Raw genomic sequence first — 18056 nt, 5'->3', positions numbered from 1 at the left:
GATTGCTTCAAGTTTCTCTCCATTTAGTTTGATGTTGGCTACTAGTTTGCTGTATATTGCTTTTATTATGTTTATGCCTTGAATTCATAATCTTTCCAATACTTTTATTATGAATGGGTGTTGGATTTTGTCAAATGCTTTCTCAGCATCTAACGAGATGATCATGTTGTTTTGGTCTTTGAGGTTGTTTATATAGTGGATTATGTTGATGGATTTCCAATATATTAAACCATCCCTGCATCCCTGGGATGAAGCCTACTTGATCATGATGGATGATTGTTTTGATGTATTCTTGGATTCGGTTTTCGAGAATTTTATTGAGTATTTTTGCATCAATATTCATAAGGAAAATTGGTCTGAAGTTGGGCCTAAGCTTTTCGTGGCCACTATGCCTCAAGATCTCCATGTCAAGATCCAGATCCAAAGCCAGTGTCTTCCAGCTGCAAGATCTGGATCACAGGTGTGCCCTCCATTTCTAGACTGTCATTCATTCCAGATGTAGTCAAGTTAACAACCAGAAATAGCCCTCACAGAAACCTAGCAGGCATAGGAGGGTCAGTAAACTACAAGATTCACCAGGCCCCTCTCCAAGGTTATACAAGCAATAATGCCAGGTGAGAGAAGACTCTTGCGGAGCTGAGTGTGTGAGATATGCATGCAAGTCAGGCAGGAGCTGCAGGCGTGAAGTGTGTTTTATGAATGGTCATTCATGCTGGGGTGGGCCTTCTGGTGAATCAATCAGCAGTTGCCTTTGAGTCAGCCAGGTTCCTGAAAGTAACTTTGATAAACTCACTATTTTACGATGGCAGATGTGGTTGGGGTCATCCCTTTGAGCTGTTGCCCAGTACCCTATCTGGTATGAATAGATATTCGCTCTCACATCTCCAAGAAGTGTCAGTTGGTTAAAAGCAATGTCTCGATCAGCAAAGACCCTTGGATCGTTAGAAGATTCTAGACTCTTGTAGAAGGTGCCCAGTCTCAGGAACATCCGGAGGCCACAGAGGCCACAGATTTGTTCTCTGGGTCTGCTCTGTCCAGCAAGAAATTAGTCCAGAAAGTCCAGGCTTAACATCAAGGTCTAACAACAATTATTTTAACAAACCCTCCACATCTGATGTAACACGCTAGGCTTTTCCTGCACAGCTGTTTCTTCTTCAGGAAGGTGACCTTGTCTCAGCAATGCTTTACTTGTGCATTTCTGGAATTCCCAAAACTCTCTGCCCAGACTTCAAAGGAAAACAATTTCTGGTATTCCATAGCTGATACTCATTATAATGTTTGCACAAATTTTGTGGGTTTTTTTTTCTTTAAGAAAAATGATTTTGCTTAAGCTGGCCACCTGCTCAAGTCATCAGCTTTAACTCGAAATAATTTTCTTATTTCTGCACATTCCAATCTCAACCCTATTCACAAAAGCTTAACACCACTTGACATACTACAAACAATGGGCTCTTGATCCTAGAGATGCCAAGGGAAATACACCCTTTGCAAAGGAGTGTGGGAGAATAGGGTGAGTGTGGTGGTTAGTTTGACAACTCGACATAACTAGGGTCATCTGAAATGAGGGAACCTCCGTTGATAAAATGCTCCCATCAGACTAACTTGTGGGCAAGTCTATGGGGTGTGCTCAGCCCATTGGAGATGGTGGCAACCCTGGGCAGAAGGTCCTGGGTGGTATAAGAAAGCAAACCGAGCAAGCCACTGGGGGAAATAGTAAGACATTTCTCCATAGCCTCTCCATCAGCTCTTGCCTCCAGGTCCCTGCTTGATCTGCCCCTAGCTCCCTTCAATGATCCACAGTAAGCTATAACATGTGATAAACCCTTTCCTCTCCATGCTGGTTTGGTCAGTGTCTTGGAATTATATTGCTGTGAAGAGACACCGTGACCATGGCAACTCTTACACGAGGAGCATTTAACTGGGGCTGGCTTACAGTTCAGAGGTTTAGTCCTTTATGGTCATGGGGGAAAGCATGATGGCATGCAGGCAAACGTGGTACTGGAGAGGGAGCTGAATTGACAGGCAGCAGGAAGAGACTGTGAACCATTAGTTCTGGTTTAAGCTTCTGAGACATCACAGCCCACTCCCTAGTGACACACTTCCTCCAACAAAACCTGCCTACTCCATCAAGGCCACAGGTCCTAATAGTGCCACTCCTTATGGACCTATGGGGACCATTTTCATCCAAATCACACAGTTTGATCACAGCCACAGAGAAGCAGGCTAGGACAGTGAGTACTCACTTACGGCCATCCCAGATGGTGGCAGTGAAAGCCAACCTTTACCACACTGAGAGTCCAGTTGTCAACAAGAGGCTAGGCAGGACAGTGTTGATAACCTTGGAATAGTATGCCAGATTCTGGAAGTAGTGGGTTTAATGCTTCCAGTTAGCTACTGACGATCTGACATGGATATCTTAAATGCATGTCCCTTAAATATCTAAAATGGCTATTTGAGGAGCCAAACTCCCTTTCCATCACTTAACCCCTGTGAAGCCTGGAAATCAACCACATGGTGCTAATGTGTGTGTGCGCACGTACATGCTTATGTGTGTATGTTACAGGAACATTTGTGTATACAGGTATGTAGGCCAAAGGAGGATATAGGGTATCCTGTTCTTACTCTATACTGTATTTCTGTGAGACAAAATCTCTTAGGGAACCTAGAGATCGCCAGGAAATCTCAAGAAGGCCCCACCTCAACCACCTTGCCCCATAGCTCTGGGGCTATAGGTACCTGGGCACACTAGATTTTGACACTGTGGCTGGGGATTCAAACTCTCATCCTCACACCTGTTCTACAAGCACTCTTATCCACTGAGCCATCTCCTCAGCCCCCGTGGGAGACTAATTTTTAACAGGACAAAAATATAATGCCAGGGAAGTGAAGAATCGAGACAAATCTTCACACTGAACCTGCAGCCCCTTTCCATGGGATCTTTTCACTTGAGACTTTTAGGGTTCAATGTGAACAGGGCAAGCTTGAATACTGCATATTCTCCGGTGGCTTACCCATGTTAAGTGTTTCACAAACCACTAATATAATACTCAGTCGATTTGAGCCACATTTAAGGTGCAAGTCACGTGATTTGAGAGGTACTGTGCTAAAATCATGACCCCAGTAAGCGTGCATGTGCAGAAGATGCCACTGCTGATTCTGGTAAAAAGATACATTTTTTTTTCTACAAAGATGCAATAAGTTGGTCCTCTAAAGGAGTTACAGCAAAAAAAAAGTGTATTTGTCTTTTATTCTTAAAAAACAAATGCCACCTAATAGCTCAGGTCATTTTTCTCTCTGTTCACAGTGGCACTTAAGCCACCTTAAAAATCTATCACTAATGACATTAGTCAGCCGTCCTGCATGTTGCAAGATGAGTTTGGAAATATTCATATGAATAAATATGATTGAAGTGTGTGATGAATCTACTTTTTAAGTACTTTACATTAGAGGTACATTTAATTAGGCTAAGCAAGAGAAACCAAGGGAGGTAAAATACCAGAAGCAGTAGTAATAAATAGCATTGCTGTGACTATTAATTCCTAATTTGAACTTCCTGGAAGCCGGTGCAGGGAAGGAAAAAAAATGTGAGTTACATAATCCTTCCAGTGAGAAAAATACCAGTTCTTTGAAGTGAACAAGGATTTCTTGGCACTAGTTCCTGTAAGAAAACATCACATTTTGGCTGGAGAGAGAGAGACAGCTCATAGCTAAGAGCACTGTTGCTCTTGTGGAGGACCCACATGGGTTTCCAGAACCCACATGGTGGCTCTCAACCAACTGTGACCCCAAATCTAGCAAATTCAACAGGCATGCACATGGTTTACAGACATGCAGGCAGATAAAACATTCACACATATAAAGTAAAATAAATGATCTCTAGAAAACATGTCATGATCTTTATATGGGGGAACAACAGACACGTGTGCCCTGCCACAGATGTGGAAACAGCTTCTGCATGCAATGACTGAGAGTGAATGTCCTTAAAGCCCAGGGCTCTCCTATAAATGCCCTACTTTACAGTGATGCTGCAAAGGGCCTATTGGTCTTCCTTCCAGCTTCCACACCATGAACGGTCTGCTAAGTTCTTAGAAAATTCTGTCCTTCTTTAAACCAGAAACAGAGGGCCACAGACTTGTGTGGTTGGGGGAATGAAGAATGGGCAAGGATTCCAACCTTGATCAAGGAGTCTACTGCTATACTCTCTGCTCCATCCATCTCACCCCAGTCACACTGCAAGCCCATAGATGGGTGGCAGAGGTTGCACTAGAGGTCAAAGGTCAGCAACAGGCATCTTCTTCAATCACTTTCCCCTTTCTTACTCAAGGCAGGATCACTCACTAGGAGCTCAGATCCAGCAAGGCTTGGATTCCCTTCCTCTTGCTTCCCTATTCCATAGCCCTCAATTTCATCTCTCTCACCTTGTGTTCTGGGGTGAGACATGCCTGGGGTTACAGGCATGAGCTGCCCCAACTAGCTTCATGACGATGCTGGGGCTCTGAACTCAGGTTCTCATATTTGCATAGAAAGCACTTTTTCCACTGAACCATCCACCCAGTCCCCTACATAGAACTGTTCTGATCCCATCCATCCATATATATATATATACATATATATATATATGTATATATATATATATGGAACTAAGGAGTCATAGACAATAAGTTGACCATGGTGATAAAGCTGGCATGCATAGAAGACATGTTCCATCTGCGTTTGGTTCTAAAGACCCATTCTTGGTTCCTCTGCTTCCCATGAGGCCCACACCCTGTCCAGAAAACCATGACACCGAACATGATTGATTTTCCTACAGCTCTCCAATACCAGACCTTCCCAGTGGACCACAAACCTAGGGTATCCTACAAAGCAGGGTACTCTGCATAAATCATCTCTCAGGGGCCTGCAAGATAGCTCAGTAGACAATGGTATTTTGTTAAAATAATCTAATAAACCATTTTTCCTTTCTCAGTGCTGTTTCCAGAATGATGACTCAGATTAAATATTTATTTATAAACACCTAGACCATAAACTTTGGCTAATCCCTGACTAGCTTGCAACTTATTTAACCTATTTAAACTATTCTATGTCCACCATTTGGTTAGTTACCTCTCTTTCAGTCCCAGCCACTTTCTTCCTTCTCGTCTCCTCAGCACCTCCCTCAGTGTCTCTCCAAGTTCGACTCCTCAGTCCATTTCCCCATCTCATCTCTCCCAGCATCTATCTTTTATCTCCAGAATCCCCTCTCTTCCTGCCAGTGTCCACTGCCTATTTCCTGTCTCAGCTCATTGACGATTGGCTTTTTTATTGACAGGTGATGTTTATAAAAGATTCTCTCTACAGTACCTACTGCCAAATCTGGTGATGCCAAACCTGAGTTTGATATCTAGGAATCCATATGGGGAAAGAAGAGACTCAACTCCCACAAGTTGTCCTCTGACCTCTACATGTACAAGGGAATGCACACGCTCACAGATCACATGATAGCAAAAGGCTTGACATTCAAGCCCATTTATATCATAACCATTCTAACCATTGAACTGGATATCAGGCCTGCATTAGGTGGAGGTTTGTTCTGTCTACTTATTTGTTGGTGGTGGGGGGAAATATTGAGACGGGGTTTTACTACATATTCTAAGCTGGTCTGGAACGCATGGCAATCTTCCTGCTTTAGCCTCCTTAGCAGAGTATTATACCTCTTAGTTAAAGTTCCTGACTTTCTTTGATAATCTCTAGGTGGGGTCTGGAGCAATAAAATGGAGACCAGAGAGAAGGAACCCTAGAAGGGCAGGGGGAAGCCCAACTATCTCCAGCTCCTGAGAGCAAGGAAAGGAGCAGCAAAGAAGCTCACCCTCCCCGTGGGCTGCATCACCAACACTGCCTCTTACAAAACCGGTTCTCTTTGATGATGTAACTCAAGAATTCATCTTCAAATCGGTGGGTCTCTCAAAAACTGGCTGGTGAATAATTCATCCATTCTGTGTCTCTTGTGTACTTCTCAGAATATCTTGATCTCAGAAAAAGTAGAAAATGAAATAAAGTATTCTGTCCACCCACTATCCCATCTTGTTCTTGGCTCGGGGTAGCAGGCTCATAGCCTAGAGGACAGGGTCCACCTTTACCAAGTCCCATTCCTCTCCCTAGGAAGTGTACTCTCAACTATGTCACCCATATAGGCACCCTTTAATGAATGACAGAGTGGGCCTCGAGGTACATCTTATATAAAAACCATGAAGAAGACAGCAAGTACTGTCATTTTAACAAATGCACAAACAAACAAATAAGCAAACTACTGCAGTAGTCTGGAGGTAAGAATATTTTAACATCATCACAATCTATAAGTAGATTGCCAGTCTCTTGGGCTTCAGGGGGGTCACTCAGTACCACAGAGAAGCAAGATACTAAATATGACTCAGGAATATTCTAGTCTCTTCAATAAAGGTTAAGGTTGCAGGGAAGGTCTTGCAGTAGCTTTCAAATCTGCCCCACACTGGGCCTCTCATCTGGCAGGTGTCCTCTGAGTGATTAGCAGCGACTCATTAGATTCCCAAGCACCATCCAGAGGTTAAAGAAAACAGGACTCCATGCTGAGGACAATAACACCCTCTATCCTAGCAAAGTTTAAATGGCCTTGAAAATAAACAAACCGCTGTAAATAAATGTCACTCTTACCCACCAAGAAAATAAACGCAAGGCAAAAGAGTGAAAGTCCTTAAGAGTCTCTTGAATGTCCTCTGAAGAGTTTGTCCCTCATTGAGGAGTTTGTCCCTCATTTGCTTCACTATTTGATGATGACACTTGGCTGCTAATCTCAACTCCAGCCTCTATAGTTCACACTATTCCTGTTTTCCATGGGTGCTTTGTGTGAGTTTTTTTTATCGGCCTTAAGTCCTCTCTGTTACAGGTTTTCTAGATCCTTCCCCTGATGCCTGTGCACATACTGGTCTTCTCCTGGAGGGATTTTGCAAGCCCACGTATTCAAGATCCTCCAAGGTTTTCCTCAGATGGCCTTAATGAGTCAGACTTATGTAGAAATTTCAAACACCTTATAAATATGTTTGCACCCTTGCATTTGGCTTAAGTCTTGCTTGCTGGTAGATGGCCTGAGTTCTGTCCCTCATCATTCATTTGAAGATCCCATGCCAATATAGCTAAGTTACTTTCTTGAACCCATTCTCAAGAGTTGAGTTTAGAGACGGGAAGGTATGGGGAGTCCCAAACTGGACTTGAAGAGTAAGAGACCTTTTTCAAATCTTTCCTGTATCTCTAAATGTTCAGTGAATGATGGAGAATGTAGCTGTGTCTTTGGTCACTATTTTAACTGCCTGTTCAGTTTAACACTGGATAAACACTGGAGTGTATCAGCAAAAGGGGAGTGGTTGAATATACAAAAAAAAAACTCAAATTTCATCTGCTTTTGAAGAGTTCTGTATGAAGATGAAAATGAGAATGATATGTTAGTGACTTATCCAAGTGTTTTATGAAATAATATAATTTATAATATTATATTAATAACTTGTGGTATAATATAAATGTCATGGAGTAATAGCTACCTACTTTTGGACCATAAGGATCTCCTGTGGCTCCATATTAGACCATCAGTCAGGACCTTTCTTACAAAGAAAGGCTGGCAACAGCATGAGGAAGATTAAGTCAAGGCCGGAGTCAGAAAAAAACTGTACTTACTCTAAGGAGGAGACTCACTGCAGGTTAGAATCTGGCTTGAGGTCACCCACATAAGTAGTCTCCATGTCCAGGGGCTCATATTGCCTTCAACATACCCTTTATTTCCAACAAACATAACCCCCACCGTCCTGTCATCAGGCCAGTACCCTCTAACCAAGCATCTATCAGTCCCTATATAGCCCCAGGTTCTAAGTTTGCTCCTGTAGCTCCAAGCTCCATAAGACCCAAAGCCCCAGTCTAAACCTACAGATTTAGGGCCTGGACCTGCTACAGCAAACTGTATTGAGTTCACCTCTCCAGACTCTTAACTGCTAGTACAACCTCCAGTCCTTGTCTTCCTGGCAGAAAACAAGTTATATATCTTTTTCCTTGAAAAGACAACCCTGAATGTTTAACATTCTGGATTGCCTTAGTGCCTTAGGACCTTTGTGCTCTTGGCACGTTATGTTAGGAATGCTGGGAAATGAACCACTGCCCTCTGCAAGAGCATCAAGAGCTCTTAGGCATTGAGCCACCTCTCCAGCCTGATAGGTTTGTCTTTATATCTTACAGCTCTTCAATCTACTGTCTGAAGTCTTCAGGCCTTGGCATTTTTGGTATTCAAATTTGGGGACATAGATATTTAATACAGTGCTACCTGTTATGTAATGGCGACCTCCTTGTAATTATAAACAAGAAGGCTGCTGCAGAGAAAAGCATGAATATTCACATGGAAAGAGAGTCACCTCTGTTCTGCTCAGATTTAAATGGAATTGGGTCAAATGAAGCTGGGTTTCAAAATGAGTTGCGAAAACCCTTGGGTTTTTAGAGATTTTTCCATAGCCTAGAACTGTAGACATGGGGCGATAGAGTGCACCTTTACACAAGGTGTTATGTTCCTATGCTGCCCTCCTAACCAATGTGGAAGCCAATCTAACCTGTAGAAGTGAAGATAGCAACAAATCAGATCGAATCTTGGAAGATTCGTTAGTATACCTTCATCATGTCTGCTGTATCAGTCTGGATCACCATTTGCTCAAAGAGAAGGAACTGGATCATAGCAGTCAAGCTGAATGAACACTTTCAATATTAGGATCCCTCTGGCTTCCCAGAGTGCATTGAGATAGTCTATTCCTAAGAAGCATCAAAAATGAAGAGACATGGGACTGGAGAGATTGTTCAGTGGATAGGAACCCACACTGTTCCTGTATGACCCCAAGTTCAGTTCCCAGCATCCCCTATATACACAGGGGGTTCACAACTGCCTGTAACTCCAGTTCCAGGGAACCTGGTTCCCTCTTCTGACCCTCCCACAAACACATGCAAACATAATCAAAAATAAAAATGTTTTTTAAATGAAAACATGTAGTTCTATGCCTCTAAGCTGATGCCCAGGGGGCTAGAATTATATTTGAAATAATAACTGGTAGAAATAGAAATGCTTCTTATTTTAAAAATTGCATGAGACAATGAACATGGTAGAAAGTCTGTAGGATATTCTTTGGATCTGGCAACATTACAGTCACTACTACTTATTGCTTGTTGGCTGGTCTTGAATTGATCTCTCCAGGTAGGCTGTGAATTCAAGCAGTTTATGTGTATCTTATTCATCACTGTACCCAGAGCTAACTACCATATCATGCCAGGAGGCAGTATTACTTAGTAAACATTAGTGCGTGGACTCTAGCAGGTGGCAGGCTCCATCCCGACTCAGTCACTAGTAGCTATGAAGTCATGGTGAACTGCATCTCAATGGTTTTGTCTGATAATGAGGATACTATCAACCTAGATAGACTCATTTATTCTACAACAAACCCTCTAGTCCCAGTAGCCTGTCAACAGGCTTATTGTATTTGTTTGGTCTTACTGTATATTTTGTTCATTATAGGTTGGCAAGAACCCTTCTTTCTCTGTTATTATCCATACTCTGAGATCCAAATGGCTTAAGCAGACATTAGATAACAAAATGCCAGGTTCCCCCAGCTGAGTATAGAATATGTTTATCAAAGTCCAACATCAAGAGTTAAATGATTGGTCTAGAAATGACACAAGTCAGTTCTGCTTACACACTAGACCAAAGAGCTCAGCAAGTTCAAAGCTATAGAATCATGCCACCTGCTTAGGAGATAGACAGGCAGAAAGAACCTACCCTAGGAGGTTCAGTGTTTATAAAACACTTGTAAAATCACCTGGCATTTCAGAACATGGCTGATATAGACATTGTTGTTATCATCATCATCATTATTAAATTAAATAGATGTTTATGCTTTAAAGGCCACAATGAAGTCACCTTGATGCCTTCCCCTTACTCAATTGACTTTAGATAAATATTTTATAGCAGTTCTTTTCCGTTGAAGGTCCTATCATGCAAGACTGTGGAGTCCCACAGCCCAGTGGGATCTAGAAAGGCCAACAAGGACCAGCCACACTAGAGGGAAATGAACCCCAGTAACTTTTAGGTATTGGATGTTTTGAGGAGTTCAGTTCTAAATGAGTTTCACATAAAAATATTTATACTTCAGGCTGTATCGTGCAAACAGCAATCTGAGTTTGTGGATTTCGGGTGCCAGTTTTCTCCAGCTCTGGTTATCCTTTGTGTTATATAAACAGTACACAACCATCTGGCCCACAACAAGCCATGCTGAAGACTCGGGCTCACTCATCGCCAAAGCATCAAATCAAAACACGAGCTTCCTGAATTCTGCCTGACTGAAAATTGGAGCGAATGCCAAAGCCCTCACAATGCTGTTCAAAAAAATATACATCAGGTGATAAAGCAGAGAATGCTAAAAGGATGGCAGACATGTGCATAGGAGAATACTTCAACAGAAACAAACATATCTGCATCGTGCCTGATGCCACCGTCCAGAATACGAGCAAGCCAATTCAGTATCTCCTGACTTGCTCTGCAAAAGACAGATCCCTAAGAAAGGCATCCCAGATATATGGAAACATGGAGAAGAGACTATTGAAAGACTACTCATAAAAGGAAGCAGAAGTCTGATGTTTTTATCCAGCCAAGAAACTTGTAATGTAAAATGATTACGTTACAATAACTGTAACAACAAGCTAAAATCAAAGACACCAATATCCAAATAGCATGATTCGAGAGCAGACTATGACCAAAGGAAAATACCCAGCCATGAGATCATGATTATCAGGTCTATTACCACCTACACACATGAACCATAGAAATGAGCACCATCTCTCTGCTAAAACCCCTGGTTACAAAACATGTCTTCCCCAACACAATTCAAAAACAATTACACCCAGCAGCCTTACTAATAGGTAAACACAAAGGACCAATGATTCTTTCTGTTTCTTTTCTCTTGGTCTAAAATTACCCCCCACACCCCCTCAATACTCTAACAGAATATCGAAATGCTCCATCCTTTGGAAAAGGTGTTCATGATCAGACTTTGTGGCTCAGATCTATGAAATCTGGACCCTGTGGAAATAATATCCTTGAAGAGTAAGGTATAAATATCTTGAGTAAGATCATGGAAAAGATGGTTGGGACATCAGGGGTATGTACTATTCTTCCAGCCAACTTCAGTTTCTAGCACCTATGTTGGGTGGCTCAGTGGCTCCTGAATGCGTGTAATTCCAGCTCCAATGACTTTAATACTCTCTTTTGGCACATATGTAGATAATCAGGCTCATATACATACATAAAAATGATTATTTTAATTCAAAAAGATAATTGAAACACCAGATGACCATGTTATTTTCCTGTTACTGCACAACAAATATCAGCAAGTAACTTGCAAAGAGACAAAAGGGTGGTTTGGGTTACAAGTTGCACAACCCATGATCCTTTGAACCTGTGATAGGGCAACACATCATGGCAGAGCACAGTCATTAACCTCATGGCTGGTCTACAACAGACCTGGGGATCACTATGTACTTGAAAGGAAATCTCCCAATTACCTAAAGAGTTGTTGGTATGCTTTGCCTCTTAAAGGTTCCACACCCACTGCATCACCACTCTGGGGAATAAGACTTTAATATATGTACTTCAGAGGGACATTCACTATGCAAATACTAGCCAAGTCACAGGGGATACTGTGTATGTATCATAAGACTGCATATATTACATTACACACATCTATAGCATGTATTATAAATAGATATGCACATTGTGTATGATGATGTAGTTACTGGCCAATTGTAAAATGAACAAGAGAGATGATTCATCAGGGAAAGGCACTTGCCCCCAAGCATGACAACCTGAGTTCAATAACTGAGAACCACGTGATTGGAGAATCAACTCCTGTAAACTGTCCTCTGACTTCCACATACACAAATATACATATATAATGTATTAACTTTTAAAAGTTCACCTCCTTGGCTATAAATCAGCATCTCGATCATGTGATGATTGGTTTCATCTTACTGTATCATATTTATCAATTGTATTATAAAATTATTTCAAGACTCAATTCTATCTCATACTGTTACACAACTTTGAGATAAACTAATTGAAAATATTTTGCAACCCATTTTTCAATAACAACTCAGAAGATCCACACAGACATGGACCAGTCTTCCCAGAAATGCCTGCCCCTAGGCCTTTTATTCTTCAGGGTTCAAATTTTAAGCCCAGCTGATCAGCCAGTCTTGAACTGCACATGTGCACCCATTTTCTCCAGCACATCCCTTCCTGGAGGGAAGACTGTTAAGACTCAGGAAGTTCTAAAAAGAAGCTCATTAAGACTCAGAGAATTCTAAGAGGAAGCAATCAAGACTCAGGAAATAAACAACTCAGACTTCCCAGGAAATCCCTAAAACTTAACTGTTTGCAGAAAGCCATTCCCTTCCCAAGGGTATGTGAGTATGGAGGACTACTGAGGAACTGAGACCTGCTCCTACTTATCAAGCTTCCTTCAGTCATGCAGTGTGCTCCAGGGTTCTGGCTTTCCTGAGCTGTACCCATGCTGATGTAATTTTCAGTGCAGCTGCCTTTGGGTCATTCGGCCCCTGTAATTTACCCCTTACCCACACTCCTTTAAGTAGGTCTTATAAACCCAATTAGTTCACCAAGACAGAATTGTTACTTTGATATGTCATCAGTTCCCTGTCCCAGGGGTGAATTTGTTCACATATCTCCAGGACACAATTGCACTTCTAAAAATATCAGTACCTTCCTAGGTACCTATTGTTTCAACTGACTGCTAGTATTTAATCATGAAAGAATAGAAGCTTCCACTAAGCCTCCAAGGAGAGTCCTGTTCACTGTGACGCTTAGATAAATGGAAGGCACAAGAAAATGGAGAGCCTTATTTTGTAGTTCGTGGCAAGTAAATGTCAGAGCAAATAACGCACCCTGAATAAATGATAATCTGTTTTATAATCTGCTTTCTAATCCAAGAACAAAATCCCTATTTCTTCATGGCATGTACTACTTTCTTGCTTTAAATAGCCTGTTAACCATGGGCCTGAAGCTTCTAATCACAGATAATTCATTGCACTTCAAGCTATTTTCAGTCCACAGCTTCAATTGTTCAAGGCCAAAGCAATATTGCTATATGGTGTCTTTAAATGGGTAGAAATTCTATTCCCCCATATACAAACAATGCTCATTTCTCCATGGCTCATTAAAAATAATCACCAAAAAAGAAAAAAGAAAAAAATCAATACAACTCAGAAACCAAATTTCCAATTAGTTGTGCTCTCAACAATGTCTGGACTTTAGAAATTGAAAGAACCAACCTTTACAAAATGGCAAATCAGAAAGTGTTCAGATCTCATACAAAGCCACATGCTTTAGTTTAGAAAAAAAATGACAGTTTCCCTGATAAAACAGCAATGATTACAGCATGGTGCAATAGTAAATGTTTATGTCAGCATCCACATCGATGCAGGAAGGTTGTACCTACTAGGTATCCCATTTAAAAGATCTGCAGCCGGGCGTGGTGGGAGGCAGAGGCAGGTGGATTTCTGAGTTCGAGGCCAGCCTGGTCTACAAAGTAAGTTCCAGGACAGCCAGAGCTATACAGAGAAACCCTGTCTCGAAAAACCAAAAACCAAAAAACAAAAACCAAAAAACAAAAAACAAAAAGCAAAACAAACAAACAAACAAAAAAAAAAGATCTGCAATCTGAAATAAACTCAAGAAGGATTCCCTAATGGAATATTTACTGTGATTTCTAGGAACATTTTCACTATCACAAGTTGGCTTCTTAAAAAGCACAACTAGAAAATGCTTATTCAAACTCAACCTTGTTTCACAGTCATATCAAAGTACCATTGTTGGTGAGCAGTGTAACATAGTATAACAACCACTACCAAGGCACATGTGAGCAGAGAAAACCTTAGATGGCCAGCAAGCTCTCCTCTGACCATCCCAGAATAGTCATCACATTGAAGAAAGGGTGGGGGAAACATTTTGGCAGAATGAGAAGAAAGAAAACTTGTAGGAGTTTTAAACATCTGCTTCTTAGATGGCTCAAGAAGTGCCTCTTATAGTCCAGATCCCGAATATCACTTCTTCTATAAGCTAGACCTACAATCCAGTGATGACTGGGTTCCATTCCATCTCATCCAGAAATAGCCACATCTCCACCTCAGTGGCTACCTGATACTGGCCAGGCTTTTCCTGATCCTGATAATCAATGCCCAAAGCAGAATAACGTAAACACATCTAAAAACTTCCAAAAGATCCACATCAAATGAGAAAAGAGACACTAGTCAAATCTCCCCACACTTCGGAATGTGTGTCTTACCTTGCTCTCCTCTTCTTCAAACACAGACTGGTGAACATTGCAGGCAAACAATGAGTTGGGGAGGTCACTGAAGTCAGTGAGTGCTTGGAAGGCCTCTTCAGCAAAACACTGAGTGACAGCCCAGTCTCTGTCTATGCAGCAGAGGAAGAAAAGTCCCCCATCTTCAGAGATAGATGCCTGCTGCCCCAGGCTCCTCATTCCAATGAAGTAGGCGTCTCCCCTCATCCCTGAAGAAGCAAAGACAGATGTGTGTGTAGGAGTCAAACAAAATTCTTAAAACTCTTGTTTGTGGATCCCAGTTCTGGGCACCCAAAATTAAATTGATTAGAAGAAGCGCTCATTAAGACCACAAGTAGTGCCAGGACAGCCAGGGCTACACAGAGAAACCCTGTCTCGAAAAACCAAAAAAAAAAAAAAAAAAAAAGACCACAAGTACCTGGGGCCAGGCATGGTGGAGCACGACTTTAATCCCAGCACTTGGGAGGCAGAGGCAGAGGCAGAGGCAGAGGCAGAGGCAGAGGCAGAGGCAGAGGCAGAGGCAGGTAGATTTCTGAGTTCGAGGCCAGCCTGGTCTACAACGTGAGTTCCAGGACAGCCAGGACTATACAGAGAAACCCTGTCTCAAAAACAAACACATGCCACTTACATTCCTTCTGCTCCTTTGGATTACATCTGTAAAGAACTGTAAACCAGGCCCATATTTTGCAAATCAGTATGATCTGAGCCAATCTATAAAATGCAAATGTCCCTCCCAGTAACCCCCATGAAGCTTTCCAGAGGGATCCTCTCAACACTGTTTCCTGACCTTTAACAAACATCTTCACATAGCTAAAAGTACTTCCCACATTAATACTGGCATATGGTTTCATGGACTTGGTCAGTATTCCTACATCTCTGCTTTTTTCCTTTGTATCTATTTTTATGACTTTAAACCCCATCCACTTAATTCCAATGGATAGTGACCTAGAAGGTGGGAACAATGGCTCACAGTCAGCCTCTGGGCAGTTCTAACAGGGCTGCTGAGTTCCTATAGTAAGCCCCCCTTCTCTTTCAAGCCAGCAGTGCATCCTTTCAGGGGTAAAGAAGAGAAAGTAGCTACCATGGGCTTAGCTGCGCCCTCGTGAAGTTTGGTGAGATACAATTCGTGTGCTTTTGCCTCTTTTGAGCCTGACATAACATGGCATGTGGTTGTTTGTGATGTCCATTTCTGTTACAGAAACCCTGGTGGGAATTTGGTTAAGTGTGATGGTTTGTATATGCTCGGCCCAGGGAGTAGCGCTATTAGAAGGTGTGGCCTTGTTAGAGTAGGTGTGTCACTGCGGGTGTGGGCTTTAAGACCCTCATCCTAGCTGCCTGGAAGTCAGTATTCTGCTAAGAGCCGTTAGATGAAGATGTAGAACTCTCAGCTCCACCTGCACCATGCATCTGCCTGGATACTGCCATGTTCCTGCCTTCATGATAATGGACTGAACCTCTGAACCTGTAAGCCAGCCCTGATTAAATATTGTCCTTTATGTAAGAATTGCCTTGGTCATGGTATCTACTCACAGCAGTAAAACTCTAAGACAGTAAACAACATTTGATGGCAATGCTGCATTGTATATGAAATCTGAGACAGAAGTAAAAAAAAAAAAATCAGTAACTTGGGTGGGTGAGATGGCTCAGCGAGTAAAGGCATTTTCTGCTGAGCCAGATGACCTGAGTTTGATCCCTGAGACTCAAATGATGAAGGGGAAAGCCATTCCCCACAAGTTGTCCTCTAACATCCAGTTCTGTGCTGTGGCACACAGGCAGGCCACCCCGCCCCCCACCTCCACTTAAAATGAATGAATAAAATGTAATACAATTTTAAAAATTAAGTAACTTGGTAATGAGTCTCATGATAAAATCTCTATATCTGTGACAAACAAAAATATAATACTATTAATTTTGTATTTTAAAGTTTTCAGATATGCAGTGATATGCCATACTTTCTGTAGTTAGAGCAAAAAATGATTATTTTAAATAGAGATATAAGATACTTTTAGGCTTAGAGTAGTCTATAATCCAGTTCTATAGTTCTAAATTGAAAAATGAATATTTTTAATTCAAAGGAAAAATATCTAAACATCAATATGAAGAAAATCTCACAGCTTAAGAACTCTTATTTGTCATATTGTTATTCCAGATGTTTTTCCCATAATATGTGCAGTTGTTATTTTTAATCCCACTAGAGTACTATTTTCATAAAAAAATATTTGCTAAGAATATCAAAGTAGTACTACTTTTATTAAAGGTGTATAGGAAGACTAAAATCCCGTTAGAATCCAGGAACCTGGAACACAGATCACTGTCAGGCCTTCTTAATCACAGAATTTCAACTGAACCAAACAGGTTTCCAAACTTTGTCCGATGAGTTCTGAGCATCAAAGTAAGATTCATAGCTGAACAAATTAGCTTCAATAAAGCCAGTGGTAAGCCTCGTTCACAACTCCTTCCCATCTACGGGAACAGCTTGCATTTCCGTCTAAACTGTGCGAATCTCCATGAGACTTTATTTTAAGCGCCTTACTTTGAATAAAGACTTCAAGAGACAAGGCCCTGTGGTGAACAACCTCCACTACTTGACTGGAGAAAGACTTCAGAAGTCAGAGCTTTGAACAAAGGAACTCTAATCACCCTGATTTCTCCTTCCATCCCATTAAGTGACTCACTTCATTTGCTGGAGAAGGCAAAGGATGGTTCAGCGACTCCGGTTATTCTTGTAACCCGAGAGCAAAACCCTCCCTCTGCCTCCTTCCCAATTGTTAGGAGAGTCTCACCTTCTCCTGTTCCCTCTGTCCTTTATTAAAAGATAAACAGCCATGTACATCCCTCAGCTAACCTCTCCCACTTCCTACCCAATGCTCTCTTCTTGCTGGAGAAGGCAGACTGTACATTAAGTTCCTCTCCTCTTCTGTTCTTGTCAATTTCCCTCGAGGTCCCGCCCACATACCCTAGGTCCAACCCCCTGCCGAGTCACACTGTTTGCTTCATTTCCTTTTGAGTGGCAGATCAGAGAGGAAAGAGCTTCAGGTCCCATTCTGTGTGAGCCTAAGTCACGAGTTTACAGCAGGCTTGGTGCCCTAAGTTGCACTCTGCAGTTGACCCTGGTACTTCATACAGAAGGTGGGGACGACCTAGCTCATCCTCTACACCCAACAGGTGAATCCACCCAAGGACACAATAAAAACTAACACGGACTTTGTGAGAAAGCCTGATTTGCTTTGACTAAACCTTTCTTTGACTTTCATCTAACCGACTTCTCATTTCCATATTGCTTCACACACCGAAATCTTATGCTGTCCTCCCTGGGAATACGCACTCCATAACTTGTCTCTCCATTGCGCATGTGCTCACCCCCCTCTGCATACTCCTCCGGGAATCTGCTAGTGTCTTCCGGCTTCAAGCTGACCAAATCATGTAGAGCTAGCTGACCAAATCATATAGAAATAGCTGTTCTCTGAATACAAACTTGTCCTTATTCCTTATGGAAAATCTGTGCTAGGTCAGCAAGATGACTTGGTAGGTGGGGGGTCTTGCCATGCAGATATGAGGGTGTGAGTTCAGTGTCCAAAACTTAAGTAAACAGTGACAGAGAGAACTGAGGACTCCACAAAGTTGATCTCTGGCATCCACAGGAACAGAGGGGAG

The 18056-nt window shown here is 41.9% G+C and overlaps 1 protein-coding gene across 3 annotated transcripts in view; it reads right to left on the bottom strand.

Moving 5' to 3' along the window:
• Rcan2 (regulator of calcineurin 2) overlaps positions 1-18056 on the bottom strand; it is a 221971-nt gene that overhangs the window by 171769 nt on the left and 32146 nt on the right. For all 3 annotated transcript variants that reach the window (XM_029470897.1, XM_021186129.2, XM_021186130.2), the window contains exon 2: positions 14385-14611. In XM_029470897.1, coding sequence (XP_029326757.1) covers positions 14385-14609 — 225 coding nt within the window. In that variant the 5' untranslated portion in view covers positions 14610-14611. The remainder of the gene's footprint in view (positions 1-14384; positions 14612-18056) is intronic.

The sequence above is a fragment of the Mus caroli genome, chromosome 17 (assembly GCF_900094665.2).
Source record: "Mus caroli chromosome 17, CAROLI_EIJ_v1.1, whole genome shotgun sequence".
NCBI lineage: Eukaryota > Metazoa > Chordata > Mammalia > Rodentia > Muridae > Mus > Mus caroli.
This window is presented reverse-complemented; position numbering and strand designations above follow the sequence as displayed.